This window comes from Terrapene carolina, unplaced genomic scaffold (assembly GCF_002925995.2).
Source record: "Terrapene carolina triunguis isolate 2854851 unplaced genomic scaffold, T_m_triunguis-2.0 Scaffold212, whole genome shotgun sequence".
Lineage (NCBI taxonomy): Eukaryota > Metazoa > Chordata > Testudines > Emydidae > Terrapene > Terrapene triunguis.
The window spans coordinates 4,510,200-4,527,199 of record NW_020664563.1 but is presented as its reverse complement, the minus strand read 5'-3'; the positions used below and the strand labels follow the sequence as shown (position 1 = coordinate 4,527,199).

The 17,000-nt window shown below is 45.8% G+C and overlaps 1 protein-coding gene across 1 annotated transcript; it reads right to left on the bottom strand.

The window, feature by feature from the left end:
• Positions 1 to 4,171: 4,171 nt before the first annotated feature.
• On the bottom strand, positions 4,172 to 14,240 carry LOC115271270 (tumor necrosis factor ligand superfamily member 4-like). The gene is made up of 3 exons (XM_029912443.1): positions 14,073 to 14,240; positions 5,827 to 5,863; positions 4,172 to 4,533 (listed from the first exon to the last, which is right to left on the bottom strand). Exons 1-3 carry the CDS (start codon positions 14,238 to 14,240, stop codon positions 4,172 to 4,174), a joined length of 567 nt encoding a protein of 188 aa, XP_029768303.1.
• Between the last annotated feature and the right edge of the window lie 2,760 nt (positions 14,241 to 17,000).

The following is a 17,000-nucleotide window of genomic DNA, read 5'->3' as shown; positions in this document are numbered from 1 at the left end:
TTTGCAAAGGCCTAACAAGAGCCAGTGGTTGGAATCTGGAGGTAGCTATATTACAGCTAGAAATAGGGTGCATGTTTTTAATAGTGAGGGGAATTAGCCCACTGAATAGTTTAGCAAGGGACGTGATGGATCATGAAATCTTTAACTCAAGATTGGATGTCTCTTTCTACAAAATATACTCTAGCTCAACCGCAAGAATGGGGCTTAGTGCTGGAATTACTGAGTGACATTCTCTGGCCTGTGCAATGCGGGAGGTTAGATTAGATGACCCTTTGGGCCTTAAAGTTTATGAAGCTATGAATTATTTGGGTGCAAATTCACATACAGGCCTGTGCACGTTTGTTGATGCCTAGTTCACACAAATCCGCCCGTGTGTGCAGGCTGCAGCTGTGCCCACACGTATTGGTAGGAAACTCTGGTTTGCACACACTTGGGGAGCCAGGTTGGTGAAAAAGCATGTGTGGACCAAGGTGTGACCCTGTGTGAAAACATACAGCAGAATGTATATTCTCCCCAGCATTGCTCCACCCAGGACCATTCACCTCTAATCCCCCCTTCCCCCCAACAAAGGGAAATGCAAGCCAACAGGTGACAGAGGAATGTTTTATTATTTGTCAGTAATGGAAACACATCCTCACTTGGCCCAATTTCTGAGGAAGGAGACAAGATGAGATAAGATGGTCAGGTGGCTATTGGGCTGGCAGCCGACTCCAGGCACAGTGCAACTGGTACAGTATCTGTGAGGTGAAAGAACGAGGAAAGCCACGATACCCCTCTGCCCTGACCCTCAGCAGCCTCTGCTATAAATCCTGAGAGATGAGGAGTGCAGCAGCCTCCCTGGGGGTTCCACTGGGGTGCTTGTCTGGACAGCAGGAGGGCTGAAGGGGGTTCTGAGAGTAGGAGACTCCTCACAGCTCAACAGGGGCATGAAGGTCTCCCCGCTCAGGTAACAAATGAAAAGTCTCCCTGGGGACTGAATGACTGTCTAGCTAGCCGGCTGGCAGAGGTTAGCACAGCTGAACCTGCCCGAGAGCTGCGCAGGAGAAAGGTCATTCTGCTTTGCTAGTGTATGTACTGGCCTAGTGCTTACTAGCCAGTGTCACCTGTAGGACAAAGGTGGTGAGAACTGCATTGTAAACCCAAGCTGAAAAAACTGACTCTTCTACACAGGAACCTGCCCTGAGGATTTGGATTTGGTTGGCACCCTGTAGTGGCTGGGAGCTTTAGCAGTTCATAGAGCCATATGGCCTTTCATGATGGGAAGAGGGACAGAAAGCCTCACCGGGGGAGGTTTGCAGGAGTTGGGTCAGTGGAGGAGAGGATTGACTGAGGCTGGGTCAGTTCTACATTCACTGCAGTGCCTGTGTGCAGCATATACAGCACATCCCATACAAAAGCAATGGTAGGCAAATGTTATGGTTGCATAGCTAAGCACTCCAGTCAGTTGTACATGAAATCATAACTCTACCCCCTAACCCAACTGTATTATAATGCCTCCTCTAATTAAAAGATCACATACTATTTCTCAGATGATGCAATATATCCTGTTTTTTCTACAAACTTAGATACGTTACCTACTCATAATATTCGCATCATTCTTTTTATATTTACACTACTCATTTGTCATTCCAGTCCCCTAAAATGTAGCAAAGCTTTTGAATGCCATTTAATGATTTGGAGGCCCTGTTCCCAGGACACTTATTGGGAAATCTGGTCCAGCTCCCATTAGGCAGTTTTGAAAACCCAGCCTGTATCTTTATTGATGTAGGGGTTTTACAAGGTGCAGTCCTTTCTTCCTACAGAATGTATTTTAGTAGTTTTGTCAGCATCTATATACTATCTTTTCAACCAGCAACCCAAACTTCCATTCAAGGGATGAAATTAACTTAGCTGTGAATTTAATTAGCATATATTTACACATACCCTAGTTCATTTTCACTTTTGCTCCATATTGCTATACTTACATTGGGTAAGTCCCATCTAGTATATACTTTTCATGCAAATGAATTACATGAACTCTGTTGTCTGGCGTACACAAAGCACTAGAAGATGTTACAAATGTGTATTTAAAGTTGTAGAAAAAGTGTATGATATGCAGTATTATTTGAGAAATAGTATGAGATCAGATGTTTAAAGACTTTATTGTTATAGGTATACATGCAAGAGAGCTGGGTTCAGGTTGTGCATGTAACATTAACTGTGGCATTCCCTGATACTGTATATCAGTGATTAGCCATACAGTCTTAACATTCTCTTAACAGTTCTTGCTTAAATGGAATTTCCTAGGGTTTGTTTGTTTGTTTTTTAATTACGATGAAAGGTGGGGGAGAAGGCGCTCCACTTGCCAGGACTTCAAAGTTCTCCTGGCTTGCAACTAAGGCAACAGTATGTGTTCATTCCATAGCTGGAAATATTTGGCTAGACACCATGAGAATGCCCTGCCCTGCTCGACACCTTAGGAAATCTGCAGGAGGGAAACCTCTTCTTGCACACGGGACGTGTGAGCAAAGAATGCTAGGATTTGCACAGTCACCAAGGTGCATCCCAGGAGGGCTTCCTCATGCACACCTACCAGGTTTGCAGCAGCCATTCCTAACCTCTGGGCACACAGGAGCAAGAGCTTGTACAAACCCTGACAAGCAAAGCACTCATGCACATGCCTAACCTCAAACATGAGTATCCCATTGATGTCAACTGGACCACTCGCATGCCTAATGCCGAGCACATGCAGAGATTGCTGGGCTGGAACCATAATGCAGAAAGCTCAGTTTCATACCTCGGGTATAAACACACAGGCTCTTTAAACTTACACTTTAAACTTACACTTTCAAAGGCACAAATGGCAGCTACTGGAAGCCAGTAGGCACCTAACTTCCACTTGCACCTCTGAAAGTCTATCCCACTCCATGTCTAAAATAATACTGTGCTCACTGAATAGATCTAAAACTACTGTGCTCTACCCCTCTGGCACAGCAGTCCCTGGGAGGTACGGATTACCTCTTCCCCTTCCCACTGCATGTGAATCAAGCCTGGAATATGTATTTTTTTTCACACTTTTGTGTCAGTTGCTCTGCAGACAAATTGTTACTTCAAACCCACCATAAAGGAATTGTTTTATATTTCTGTGCCAGGTTTCTGTATGTGTCCAATTGACATACTACACTTAGCCCCTGGAAAGATTGTCCTTGTCTTCCAAATTCACTACCTCTAAAGAGATTAGGGACCGTGGGCCTATTAAAGTCAACAGCAGTCTGCTTCTTGCCTTCAGTGGGTATGGGATCAGGCTCTGCATGAGTGTCTGAATAAATGACGGAGTCACTGAGGGTATATATCCAAATCTTTGTGTGTATTTGTGAGTAAATGTGCGTATTAGAGATGGGCTCACCTGACCCAAGAGCTTCAGGGGTGTGTATGTGTGTGTGTGTACGCGCACGTACGCACGCGTGCATATGACATATGGTGCCACTGAGTTTACAGATTATTAGACACTGCCAGCATTTTAATTTGTATCTTTCTTTTTTAAAAGCCATTCCTAACAGTCTCTCACTGGTCCATTCCAGCCTTCTTCTCTCACTTCCAAACACTTTTATTTTTTCATTTCCTGAGTCTTTCAGAGCACATTTATCTGGATCACCGCAGGGGACACCTTGCCTGCCATCTCTTCATCTTTTCCTTCACAACGAGGCAAAGGTTGTGTGGTGGGTCCCTGGAGTCTCCAACTTGCCCAGGTGGCTTCAAGACAAACCAGGTCCCTTCTTGATTGAAGTGACTGTTTTCAGCAAATGTACACAGCATTTCAATTATATACAAATATTATCAAATAAATAGAGAATCCAGGATTCCGCTGACTCTGAGGCAAGCATTGGTAATTTTCAGTGGCGTCCTCTTCATTCTTCTTGAGGGCACTGTACATTTCTCCCATTTCAGCTAACAAAATAACTGTGGTAAGCCCCAAAGAGAGGAACAGGACATGTGCTGTATAAAGACCATTTGCACATTGGCTTGTTTGCACTAGCCATGAGAACTATCTCACTCAGACATACCACAAGCCCCTGAGAGGCCAGGCCAGGGTAGGTTTTTTGAACATGTACAGCCTATTGGACATAACCCTCCCATGAGTTTAGGTGCTGGGTTCCAATTCCCAGTTTTATTTGATCGCAGGAGCATTACTTTACATTTTATATGCGTCTGGTAAGCAGTGTGAGCGAGGAGTCAGTAAGAAGAGGCCCAGTGTCAAATCTTTGTAGTTGGCATCTCTGTTGGCCTCCAAGTAGACTTCATCCTTAAACCGCATCTCGGACACTGTCACCGAATCTACTACCTCCTCTGTGACCTTCACACACAAGATGGACGCATCGGACCGCTTGTACACCTTAAGGCTCAGTGAGGCATTTCTCTGGGGCATTGCCCTGATAGTTCCCTTCAGGGAGACCAGGTAGAAGCCATCACAGTAGATCGGGATGGAGAGGTTTCTGACGTTCATGGTGCCCCGATTCCAAGAGATATTGATGCGTTTCTCCTTGGGGACGAAATCTGGAGTGGAAGAAGCAAACAGAAACCCATGGAGATGTGAGTCCCTCAAACCCTCTTGGAAGAGGATGATTTTATGTGGCTTGGGCATAGGAAGAAACAAAGAGAGTAGAGAAATCTCAAAGGAAATAGGGAGAACTAGAAATGGGATGGAATGGAGAGGGAGGAAGGTCTAGGGCAAAGGCTCCGCAGCTTTGCTCTGTGGCACACAGACAGCTGGCTTGGCACTGGTTCTTCTTGTTTCCACGTTAGAGGAACAGATCTGATGAAGGGGAGAGATGAAATGAAGCGCCTTAAAATGGGAGGGAAGTGATGGGAGAGGATCACAAGATGCTCTGGGTTTGATTCTCAGTAACATGATGGCCCTTTTCTTGCTCTGGCAGTGTAAAGGAGCCTTCCAGAGGGGTGTAAAATGGCCTCAGTGTGAATGAGAATCTTAGCCCCTCTCTGTGAAGGTGGGGTTCACACTGTGAAAATGTAGTAGCAGCAGTGAATATGGATATTACAGTAACATCCAGAGGGCCATGTCGGGATTGGGGCCCCAATGTGTAGAGCCCTGTACAAGACTTGTCCTGATGTTCAATTTGAACATCCCTGGTCTAGAGAGAGCAAAAGCGACAGGGAGAGCTAGAGAGAGCAGAAGAGCGAGGGGGAGAGCTGGAAAGGGTGGGGATGGATGCAACATATTTGAAGGACCAGGGAATGTAAAACAGAGGAGTGCAAATCCCACATCCAAGAAAACTACTTCATTTGCATATTCATTTGCATAAATATTTAAAAGGATAATAAAAGCACACAGCTTTATTGTCTCCTGTTTCTCTCTTCCGTGACCAAGGATTGGCACTGCTGGCTTTTGGGATTCTAGTCCTGGAGTTCACCATTAAAGACCTGCCCCTGGACCATCATTCCACCACAGTCAATGGAAAGATTCCCATTGACATCAGTGGGCTTTAGATCAGGCCCTGCACTGCCCTGGAGAGGAAAACCCAGGACAGCAGTTCAGGACACTTACATGCTGCACTCAGCATTGAGCATCCTACCATCTAAAGCTGTGTCTTACCTGAGCCAGATGGGTGACAGGAAGCAAGGAGACTGAGTCTCTGGGCACTTACCACTTATGTGGTAACATGAGGCAGAGCCAGCGAAAAATATCATTTATTTCCCACACACATTTTCTTCAATTTATTTTTGATGAAATTTCCCACCATTTTATTTCTTTCCAGGGGGAGGGATGTTTCAATGAAAAAATGAAATAGAAACTTGAAAAAAAATCAGTTATAATGAACAAATACACACCTGTGGCTGCAACTTCGATCCACTGGGATTTTGGAGTCTAAAAAGCAACAAAACAAAAAACCAGATTAATAATCTCTACAAATTCAGGGAGAACTTTCCAGCTCTCCTTGCAGATGTGTGGTGAGGGGAGAAAGAGCTTTTCACAGTGTTGTTTATGGCAAGTCTCAAGATATTTGGTGTTTCTCTTAAACCCCAGCTCCTGGAATCCTGTGATTACATGAGAACCTTAGCTTTTGTGGTTTTTTATAAAAAAGATTAAGTTTCTAGCTCTCCAGGATGCAGGGGACATTCCCACCAGCAATCAAGGAAGCCTGACCAGTCAGGCTGGGAGGACCCCAGCCCAGCCCAGCCCCCCTTGATGCTCCTGCTATCAGGCAATGGGAAGGAGTGCATGCTGACCCTTTCTGCAGCAGATTTAAGCAGCTCTGGGCATTACAGTCCCAGGCATTGTGCCTCTCCTTGGCTTCTGGCTCATAGCTGGATCTGCTGGGGAGTTTTCTGGATAGAACCAGATTCAATTATGCTAATAATGCCGACCCTCATTGACCACTGCTTCATCAGTGGATTTTAAAATGCTTTGCAAAGTAGGTCAGCATCATTATCCCAATTTTACAGATGGGGAAACCGAGGCACAGAGCAGGGAAGTGACTTGGGCCAAGGTCACCCAGCAAGCCAGTGGCAGAGCCAGAAATAGAACCCAGGCCAGTGCTCTGTCCACTAGGCCACACTGCTCCCTACCCTGGGAGTATTTGCAAAAAAGTTAGCACACTCTCTCCTTCCCCAGGCCCCAGCATTTCCACCCACAGCCCCACCGGAGACAGAGGCTGGGGTACTGGGGAAACAACAAGCTCTTCCTGCCAAGAGCACCTGGGTTTGGTGCAGTGCCTGAAAACTTTGTTCATTCAGCTCCCCTTCCACACACACAAACCTCAGCACAGCAGGAGGCGAGCAGGCCTCACAGCTCAGCCGGGACTAAACAGGCCATTTCACCCCAGTGGAGTTCAGCTGGGGAGGGGGCCAGCCAGGAGCTGTGTTTGAAAACCACTGGCAGTGCCAGGTCTTGTTTCTGGTGTAGCCGGGGCCCGCAGGCCCTTGTCTCCAGCTGTGGAGGGAGCAGCTCCATTCTTGCTAACAGGCCTGATTATCCCTTGGGTAGCTCCATTTCCCCATTGTTGCTAGGGTGACCAGACAGCAAGTGTGAAAAATCAGGACGGGAGTGAGGGGGTAATAGGAGCCTATATAAGAAAAAGACCCAAAAATCGGGACTGTCCCTATAAAATCAGGACATCTGGTCACCCTAATTGTGGCCCAGGCTCCAGCGCTATCCTGTAATCAAGGCCAGCGTGGGGGAGCCTTGTTTTCCTGCTGCTCTGGTGATGCTGCACCCACCAGAGTCTGCAGCTGCGATCTAGAAAGCAGCAGAGCCCTGACACATGCAAATACAACTGGTGCTTGCTGGTTTCATCATCCGGAGCAGTGGGTGTGAGTGTCTTTCACTTTCATTTTCATTTCCTGGTCCTTCGCTCCCTGTGCCTCTCTCCTCCCAGCCACCGCCTCCTCGCTCTTTCCCGTTGTGGGACAGCCCTTGCCTGAACAGCTGTAACCCAGGGCATGGTGGGCTGCCTGCAGAGAGCTGGAGTACCGGACTCTGCTGTGTGTGAGGGCAGGGAACACACAGATTTGATGTCAGCTCTTAGGAGCTTTTGCTTTTAAAATGTGGCCCCCATTCCTCTAGCTATCACTCATGCAAATCTCTTCAGTGCCGGAGTAAAGACTGCAGGATCTCCTCCTTGAATTGTAATTTTTAAGACTACACACTTTATTCTGATCCAAACCTCACTGAAGACAATGAGCCATGGTTTGGGACCTTTCAACTATTGTAATTTAAAAAGTATTTAGTTAATCTTTTAAAAGGACACTGTGGGTTAAAAATAATAATGTAAAAAAAAAATTCTGTCCTTGTAATACTACTGCAGCTATGGATTACTACAGTGGAAAACATGTTAAAAGGTTGAATTTATTGTTAGCCATATGTGCTATTTGTTTGCTTTTGATAAGTCTTTCAGTCAAGACAGTTTCATGTTGATTCCTAGTCAATTTCACTTTCAGCTCTGATGGGCGGGTTCTATAGACTGTAATTTAAAATGATAACCTTGTGATAGGAGTTTTTTTAAGTAGCCTATAGAATAGTGAATTATTATTCCTGGTATGACATTCCATAAGATGGTTAAAAAAGAAGCAGCATGCCAACCGCAACATCCAAAAATCATGAGATTGGCTGAAAATTATTAGATTTTTAAAAAGAATTAATTTTTATTTTCCTTCTGTTTTTCAGCTTTTAGGGTTCATATTTTTAAGCTTTTCTCCACAATCCTGAGAGCTAGAAATTTATTTAAAAAAAAGAAAGAAAGCTGAACTACTCACATGATCACCTGACTCCAGCAGCTAGGGCTTTAAGAAAATTACCAAGTATCATGGAACTCATGCTAAAATCATGAGTTGGCAACTATCAGATAGTTTCTATTAAATTATATGGGCCAGATCCCCAGCTAGTGTAAATTGGTGTAGCTCCATTATCTTCAATGGCACTACATCACTTTACACTCACTGAGGTTTTTAGAGCTCTTTCTATAGATGTCAGTTCCATTCCTATCTATCCCCATTGCTTTCATCCTTATTAAATTCTGTAGGATATTTCAGTTGGGGAGGTTTTCCACACACTGATGAAATGTTGCAAATTTCAGACATTGTAGGTGACTGTTTAAATCCAAATAAATCCAAACAAAAAGCTGTTTTCATCAGAATTTTAAATAATAATTTTTTAAATCCTTTGAAACATTCCTCGTTATTGGAGCTGGTCAGACTATGCATTGTAAAGAAATTATGTGATGAATTTAGCCCTTTCTCCTATTCACTCAGTAGATGTATTTGTGACCCTGCATTTGCCAAATGGCTTGGCCTAACAACTTTTAATCTCTGAGGGGCTTGCAAACTATTACTCATTTGCTATTTGTTATTTGTGGCATGCGAGTCATCACCTCAGTCACACGGTGGTTCTGCTCCCTACCTGGATCACTGAAACTTTTGTAGAAGTGAGCATAACAAATACAGGTGGTGAATAGTAAATAACAAATCATAAGCAGCAAAGAGCTTTATTGCCATGAGTATATTCGTATGAGGGGGAATTCACTCCATGCTCAGGGCAGAACAAGGCTCCTGCACCATCTCACTACATTGTTGCCATCCTCTCTTGTGTTTTATCACCAGGAGGAGCCACTTTACACTGCAACTGGTAGGGTGACCAGACGTCCCGATTTTATCGGGACTGTCCCGATATTTCCTTGTTTGTCCCGCGTCCTGACCAATGTTAGGTCGGGACACTGGACAAACAAGCAAATACTCCGGAGCCCGGAAGTGCTCGCGCCCCCCCCCCCGACTCTGCCCCCTCCTTCCCCCATTGGCTCCCTCCCCGAATCCCCGCCTCTTCCCCGGGCTCGCCATTCCTCCTCCCTCCAGCGCTTGTGGAGGAAGGCCCGGGAGACGTGGGGAAGCGCGGGGCCAGGGTGAGTGAGAGTCCGGCCTGGCCCCAAGCGCAGGCAGGACTCAGTCGGGCGGTAGGGAGAGTAGGGGGGCGGCCCGCGGGGCCAGGCGGCGGCTGTTCTCCCCCCCTGGGCAGCGGGACTTGGGAGCAGCCGCTGCTGCAGCTCCCACTACTGCGGGGGGAGGAAGCAGCCGATGGCCAAGCTCGGCGGCTGCAGCTCTGGCGCCCCCGAACTCCCCGAGCCTGGGCCTGTTGCGGGGACCGAGCAGCGCACACGCTGCGCCCAGCCCCTGGCCAGTCGCGTCTGGGCTGCTGCCCAGCTGGTGCAATCCCGCGGCGGCCCCGGGGCGGAGGCATCACGGCAGCCCAGCCCAGCCCAGCCCAGCCACGTTCATTCCCCCCCCAGTCTCCTCACAGCTACAAGTCCTGGGAGTTTTGCCTGGTTAAAAAATGCAGGCTCAGGGTTGTATTTTTTTTTTCCACTATACCCTTTCCTTGGGTTTTCTATGACAGGAATGGGCTGACCAGACGGAGGATGCACTGTGAGAACTCATTGATTTGTATGCATCTGATTGATTCATTCTGATTTGTTATAGGAACAAATCATTCTGCTCACTCCAGGCACTTGGACAGTTGTCCAAAGAATTTAATACACAAGAAAATACACAACTAAAATTTCAATTTGAACTCCATGCCTGTGACAAAACCAAAGGGATCAACGCGTGGGAGAGATTGCTTCCTATAGCTGTGTGTACAGTCAGCTTGTATGCTGCAGCACAACTCTTGGAGATATGAAGACGTCTGTTGATCCAACCTTGGGAGTTCAGGTGCGACACTGGCACCCTCTAGTGTTACTTAATACCAGTCTCTCATTGTTTCAAATCTAAGGGCCCGATCCCACAAACACTTAAATACATGCATAGTTTTACTTGCATGAGTCACCTTATTGACTTCAATGGGACTACTCATATGAGCAGTTACACACTTAAGGATTGGGCCCCAAACATATTATTTTAAAGGGTTTCACTCAGTTGCTGATGTAGACTGAAATATGATGGGATGCTTTCAGCTCGGGCGCTATATTATTTTAATTCTACCTTATTTTATGTTTTACAAACTATGTGTGACATTAATATTTCACACCTGCATAGCCACATTCATCTCAGGCTCTCAAAGCACATTACAAACATTAATTACCCAACATTAAATTCTGAGAGGTTGGGGAGTGGGGATCCATGAGCCCATTTATAGAATCTGTAGGGATGCAATAAATAAATAAGCAGAAGCTAGCAATTCCTGACCCATTCTTTTTCTGTTTTGCCCATATGACTGTGTACAGAAAAGGATTTAAGGAGGCAGCACTCCATAACTATTGGCACCCAGTAGGGTCACTGAAGGAACCTTGAGAAGTTGCTGTGTTACCAATGCACCTCAGTTAAAGAATTCCATGCAGTATTCACACAATAATTTAAGCCTGTTTAGAGTCCCCTAAATATCTCTTTCTATGAGACGCTATGTAAGCAGATTCCCATGGACCTTTTATTGTTGTCATGTTTGTATTGTTTATTGTATTCATGGAGTAGCACTGCATGGCAGGTGTCCCCCTAGGAATGGTGTGTGTATCATACAAGGCAATCCCAGTGAGCAAAATCATAAACACATTGATTTTAAAGTAAGCAGGAACCATTATGATAATCTAATCCGCCATCCTACATAAAACAAGCCATAGAACCATCCGTCCCCCCACTGATTCCTGCACCCAGCCCGATAACGTAGTTGAGCTAGAGTGAGAGCTAATTAGAACTGGATCACATCATTTCATCACAGAATCATGGCTATTCTGTAACTTTGTCCTGTTCCTGGCTATGCTGAGCCCATAGGTAATGCCTCTACTTACGGTACTTACACCTCCCTCAGTATTGATATACATTAGCACAAGAGTGCTGCAACAAACCTTCATGAGCAGGTTTTTAATGTGCAACACCGTGAAGGCTATTTGTCTGCCCAAATCAACCACCCTGGGAGCATCACAAGCATTGGCTGGATGCATGGATCACAATGCCTGTGATCAGGTCTTTGGATTAGGTCTAGCCAAACTGGTGCCGTCTCCAGGGGCTAACCCCAGCGAGGATGGGAAGTCACAAGTATTGCAGGTGCAGAGATTCGGCCTGACTGCAGCATGCTTATCATTTGGAAATTACCCCCAAAGCTTGTGCTTCAAGCACCAGAGCAGTGCACTATGAGGTAGGTGCTTTGGGCATTCCCGTCTGCACTGGTACAACTGCAGCTGAAAGGGGGACCGTGTGAATGGGTCTGCACTAAACTACTGCAAGGATAATCCGGACAACCAATATTTCATCCTTCTGTAGGGCTTGATCTATTGTCAATGGGAACACTCCCTTTGATTTCAACAGGTGTTGGATCAGACCCATAATATAGATGTATTCTTGGGTTATGGAACATCCTTAGTAGCAAACCATCCTATAGGTCATGGATCATTTTGCTGGGGTGGAGGGAGAGGGTGTGCGTATTTCCTTTAAACAAAGCAGTATGCTCTTACAAGCAAGCCGTCTAGAGCTTTTGGTGAACACAGTCTAAATGTTTGTGTGGATGATGTAATATATTCCATGACTGTGTCACATTAATCCATGTAAGGTTATTCTGCAGTTGTTTGGACATTGGATACAACAGGTTCATCTCATATAAGGGTATGTGATTGTACAATAACTATAAAATAGCAATCAAAACTATGGTTATCGGAAACACATGATCTCTTTCCTGCAATTAGGTTACATCTGGGCTCTCTGCACTGGCAAACATTATGCATTCTTCCTGAGAAAAGGCCCAGCTTCCTGGCTAGGCTCCAGCACAGTTCTTAGTGCACCTACCAGGCTGAGAATCTATTATAATCTTCTTCCTAATTTTCCCCAGCAGATTAAATCAATGCAGCTCTGTTGGCTCTTGTCCTAGACATCTGTGTTGTGTTTCTGGGTGTTCTTAACTAGCTGTTGCCTTCCAGCTCAGTGCAGTGACCCCTGTACAGAATTCAAAAGCCCTGCTGGGTTCCTGGGTAATGCATGGTGCTGTCTATACAGGAGACCATGATTATCTATTTAAAATAATGGGACGTGTTTTTTTTTTAATTGTGCTTAGCAAGTGTGCGTTTAAAACTCAAAGGGTCGTCCAGCAACTTTGCCAAGGAACTGCCTCCTTAACAACCCATTCAAGTCTAGGTTCTGGTGAGGAATGGCAAGTCCAGGCATGCACTATGTCTCCTGCACATTCACTGCTCTCTTGTTTTCATAAAGCTCACATGTGCTACCAGCACCAACTTTCTCAGTGCGAAGAGGCTTTGAATTAAAATATTACAGAACTAAGTGGCACTAAGAGGCAATGCCAGAATGACGTGTATTGTAATGTATAATGTGATGCTGTTTCATTAGCTGAACAAAATAAATTGCCTTTCCCAATTGCCCAAAAGTGGGAAGACTCTCTTCAAGAGAGAGGGAGAGAATGGAGAAGAGAGGAGAGAGAAATCAAAGATTCAGTTCACACATAGCATCTGCTGTGTGCAAAGGATGAAATGGGCTGGGAGAGATTTTTGACAGTCTCTGGTCTCTGTTACATGACTCATAAATTCAGTGGAACTGTTTTTGACATGCACCTGGCATAGAAAAGATGGATTTCACTTCAGCAGCAAGAGATATCGAGCATTAAAGCCATTTTAACCAGAGTGTGGTTTATAGCTCTGGTTCATTTTACCTACAAAGTTAAGTGGGAGGAAAGAATGAACACTGTAAGGTGAAGCATAACATAGTGAACACAAGCACCTGGGGAATGTGTGGGAGGAGAAGCAGCTACTGCATGATCTGCACTGAAATAACAACAAAAGAGTGCTGAGGACCCAGAGACTGTTAGCAATGAGAAACAAAGAAAATATTTGGTACAACTCTCCCAAAAGCAGTCCCAGCAGCAGGCTAGTTCTTATTGTTTTGAGTTTGGAGTTTAGTTCAAAATAAATGAAACTCTCTAAACACACATTTTCATTTATATCTATAATTACATCCAAGGCTTAACATAAAGAACTAGCTAGATGACTCCTGGGAACACAGAATTGTGTTCTACAGCTTTTGCAAAATTTGCAACAAATATTCTCTCTTTCTTATATAGCTATATAGAGTAGATTAAAGCAGTACATGAGACGTTTACAAATAATACAGAACCTGATTATCCCACTGCTACACCCGTTAAGCAGCAGTTACTCACCCAAGTAGTACAATGGAGTCGACTGTAACTAGTCCCATGTGTACTTACTCAACATGAGTACAGCACAATTGGGCCCATAACAATCAGCGAGGTAGTAATTCAATATTTTTTTTTCATATGACCAAAATTCACCTGGGGAACCAAGTCGTTCGGTCCTTACTCAGGCAGAACTCCCACTGAGGCCAGTTTATTGACTCTGTCACTGGGCCAGCAATTTTGCATGCGCAGTTCCACTGCCTGATAACACAGCACCAACCCGGCAGTCTGTAAGAACATACTTTGCGGTGGGTGGCACAGAAAAAAGGGCTCATCAGTAGGAAAGGGTTAAGAATTGGGTTTTCTGCTTGCCACTATGCAAGGTGATGGCCCTAAATGCTTTCTTTATACACAGAGCTTTACAGTGCGGAAGAAGGCAATGAGGTTTATCATATGGTCTTACCGTAGGGGGATGCAGGAAACCAAGACCAAAGTAGACCAAGCAGGAAAGCAATACTATCCACTGGGCCACTGCAGACACCAGCTGCAACCTGTTCCTTCTGACCTGTCTCCTCTCCAGCTCCAGCTGCTCTTCCAGCCTTTGGGCCTCCATCTCCAGCATCCCTTCCATCCCAGCCTCCCTGCCACCAACCTGCCAGCAGAACTGGATGAAAGAAAAAGCCCTCCCCTGCTTCTGCACAAAGGGCAAATCTCTTGAAGGGAATGAAGCAGAAGCAGTAGGTGTGTTGTCCCAAAAGGAAATGAACAAAGTGGCTTCAGGAGTGGCTCAGGGTTTTATACACACACAGCAGCAGCAGCAGGCGGGGAACTTCTTTGTGACTAATCTGAATTTCCCCTTTTCTTTCTTTCTTTTCTTTCTTTTTTTTTTTTTTTTTGGGTGAATGTGGGGGCTGATTTTGTGGCATCCCAGTTCAGTTTTGAGTAAGGACCTGTGAAAACGCATGTGTTTATGTCCTTAATCACTACATCTACAAGGTCTTTTGCTAGGTGATGATTCAAATGATCATCAACCTTCAGCTAGCCCCTGCAGCCTTCTTCAGATAAAACTCCCGTTCGGGCCAATGGTAGTTTTGCAGGATTTGCATCCCTGTTGCTTAGCAATACATATAACATTGGTGTAGCCCATCTGCTGCAGAGAGGAGAGGAATAAAAGGGGACATGAGACAGGTCAAAGCAAATATTTTCTGTACACACGCTGCACAATTAGCCTGTGGAACTCACTGCCACAAGATACCACAGAGCCCAGGAGCTTAGTGGGATTATAAATGGATGTTATGGATAATATGAACATCCAGAGTTAGAGTAGGTAACAAAAACAACCAAGAGTTTTGGGAGCAGCATAGATGCCTCCTGCTTCAGGCCTAAGCCACCCACTATGGGCTGCTCTACACTGAAAACTTACACCAGCATAGCTACGCTGTGTCGACCTAACCCCCAGTGTAGCCATTCTTCTGTTGCCCAAGCTACCGCCTCTCGGGGAGGTGGATTAACTACAGCGCTAGAAAAATCCCTCCCATCGCTGAACCACTACAGCAGCACAGCTGTAAGTATTTTAAGTGTAGCCATATCCTAACTAATGCGAGTTGTGAAGACGTTTCCTTTGGGTGCAGGCAATCCCATAACTGCCTACTGCAAGGTTCTCACCCCTCCTCTGCAGCAGCTGGAGCTGGCCACACCTGGAGCCAGGGTGCTGCATTAGCTGGACCACGTCTGATGCAGTTCCTATGTATCCGTGCCCAAATGAGTGTGTTTAATCTCCCCTCTTCCAGTTTAGATCGCCAAGTTTCTGAGGCAGGGACAGTCTCTTTTGCTTATTTTAGCACCTTTTGGGGGATCCTCCAAAAGAACTCATCAATATTCGTTTTCATTTGAGGCACTGCATTTTCAGGCAGGTTCTCAGCCATCAAATCAGTGTAACTCCACTGGAACCCATGGCTATTTGCAACAACCCAGGATTCAGACCTAACACGATTGTATGAGCCTGTTTCAGGGATGAGCAGCCAAGGGGCTCCCCCCAGAATGGCCTCTGTTCACCTTTGTCTAACCCCATGTGCCCAGGAGCACGTGTGCTGCAAAAAAGGCGGAGAAAGAGGCGTCAGGCAGCTGTTCATGTGTTTTCCCAGTTCGCCAAAGACACTTCCTCGTAAGCATAACCACAGGTGGGAGGCGACTTGACCACCAGTCAAGCAAACTCACATGGAGATCCTTTTCCTGGAAGTGGTTAGACTTTGTTCCTGCAAAATAGTCCACAACAAAACAGCTGTTTTTCAGAAACAAAAAAAAAAATGATATGAACCCATGTCACTAGTGTGGAACATTTTCGGTTTTCAGCAGTTAGTTCTTTTCGCTTGCTGCATTCTGTGAAGCTTCATTCTCTCATGTTTTGCTTTATTCTGTGACGCTTCCCCTGGGCATGCTGGTGCCCAAGCAAACGGTTGGCAGTGTCTTTCGTTCAGAGTCCAGGTGACAAGCCCAGGAAGCAAACAAAAACAGTCTCCTGGCTATGAAGGTATTTTGGGTAAATGGTGGGACAGTTTGGGGATGATCTCTGTGTCCATTTATAAATTCCGTTTTGTTTTGTGCATAGAAGTTATGATTGTAACCCTCAGCGTGGATTAGAGCATCTGTTGTGTACCAAGAACGGGCCCCTGAGTAGGCAGGCTATGTCTGCGATGCTGAAGAAAAATTAGTGGGTGCTAAGCTGTTCTGTGGCATGCAGGAAGCACTGAGGAGAAAGGGGGAGGAGTGAAGATGGGGCGGGAAGCGGTGGGGTGGGGCCTTGGGCGAAGTGGTGGAGTGGGGGCGGGGCCTGGGGCTGAGCAGGGGTTGAGCACCCCTGGTCAAAGGAAGAAGCTGGCGCCTGTGACCAGAGCCTCCAGAGCAAGGTGGAACTTTGGAGAACGTGCATGTGTGACTGGGGAAATATAGGAGGTTTCAGCTTCAGGGGCCAGGGCAGCTAGACTGCAGAGTCCCTCATCCCAGGAAGGGCACCAGACAAGAGCGCTGACCTGGGTGAGTGCCGTAGTGCTGTCGTGCTAGAAGCCATGACTGAACTCAGTCCAGACCCAGCTGGGTTGGAAGCACATGGGGTCTAAGAGTTGGGCCCAATTACAGCAATCTGGTGACTGTCCACCAGGGGGACTCAGCCAGGTCTGTGACACAGGCAGGGTGCCCACAGTGCCTCTACTGCATGATAAGGGAGAAGCTGTGGATAAGGGAGAAGCTGTGGATGTGGTATACCTAGACTTTAGTTAGGCATTTGATACGGTCTCGCATGATATTCTTATCGATAAACTAGGCAAATAAAATTTAGATGGGGCTATTATAAGGTGGGTGCATAACTGGCTGGATAACCATACTCAGAGAGTTG

What these genes read in the sequence shown, in the direction of transcription:
- LOC115271270 (XM_029912443.1), bottom strand. Translation starts at nt 14,240, where the DNA reads ATGGAAGGGATGCTGGAGATGGAGGCCCAAAGGCTGGAAGAGCAGCTG. An exon ending in GTTTCCTGCATCCCCCTACG is followed by an intron (nt 5,864 to 14,072) that starts GTAAGACCATAT and finishes GTTGCTTTTTAG; the next exon opens with ACTCCAAAATCCCAGTGGAT. An exon ending in GATCGAAGTTGCAGCCACAG is followed by an intron (nt 4,534 to 5,826) that starts GTGTGTATTTGT and finishes CTTCCACTCCAG; the next exon opens with ATTTCGTCCCCAAGGAGAAA.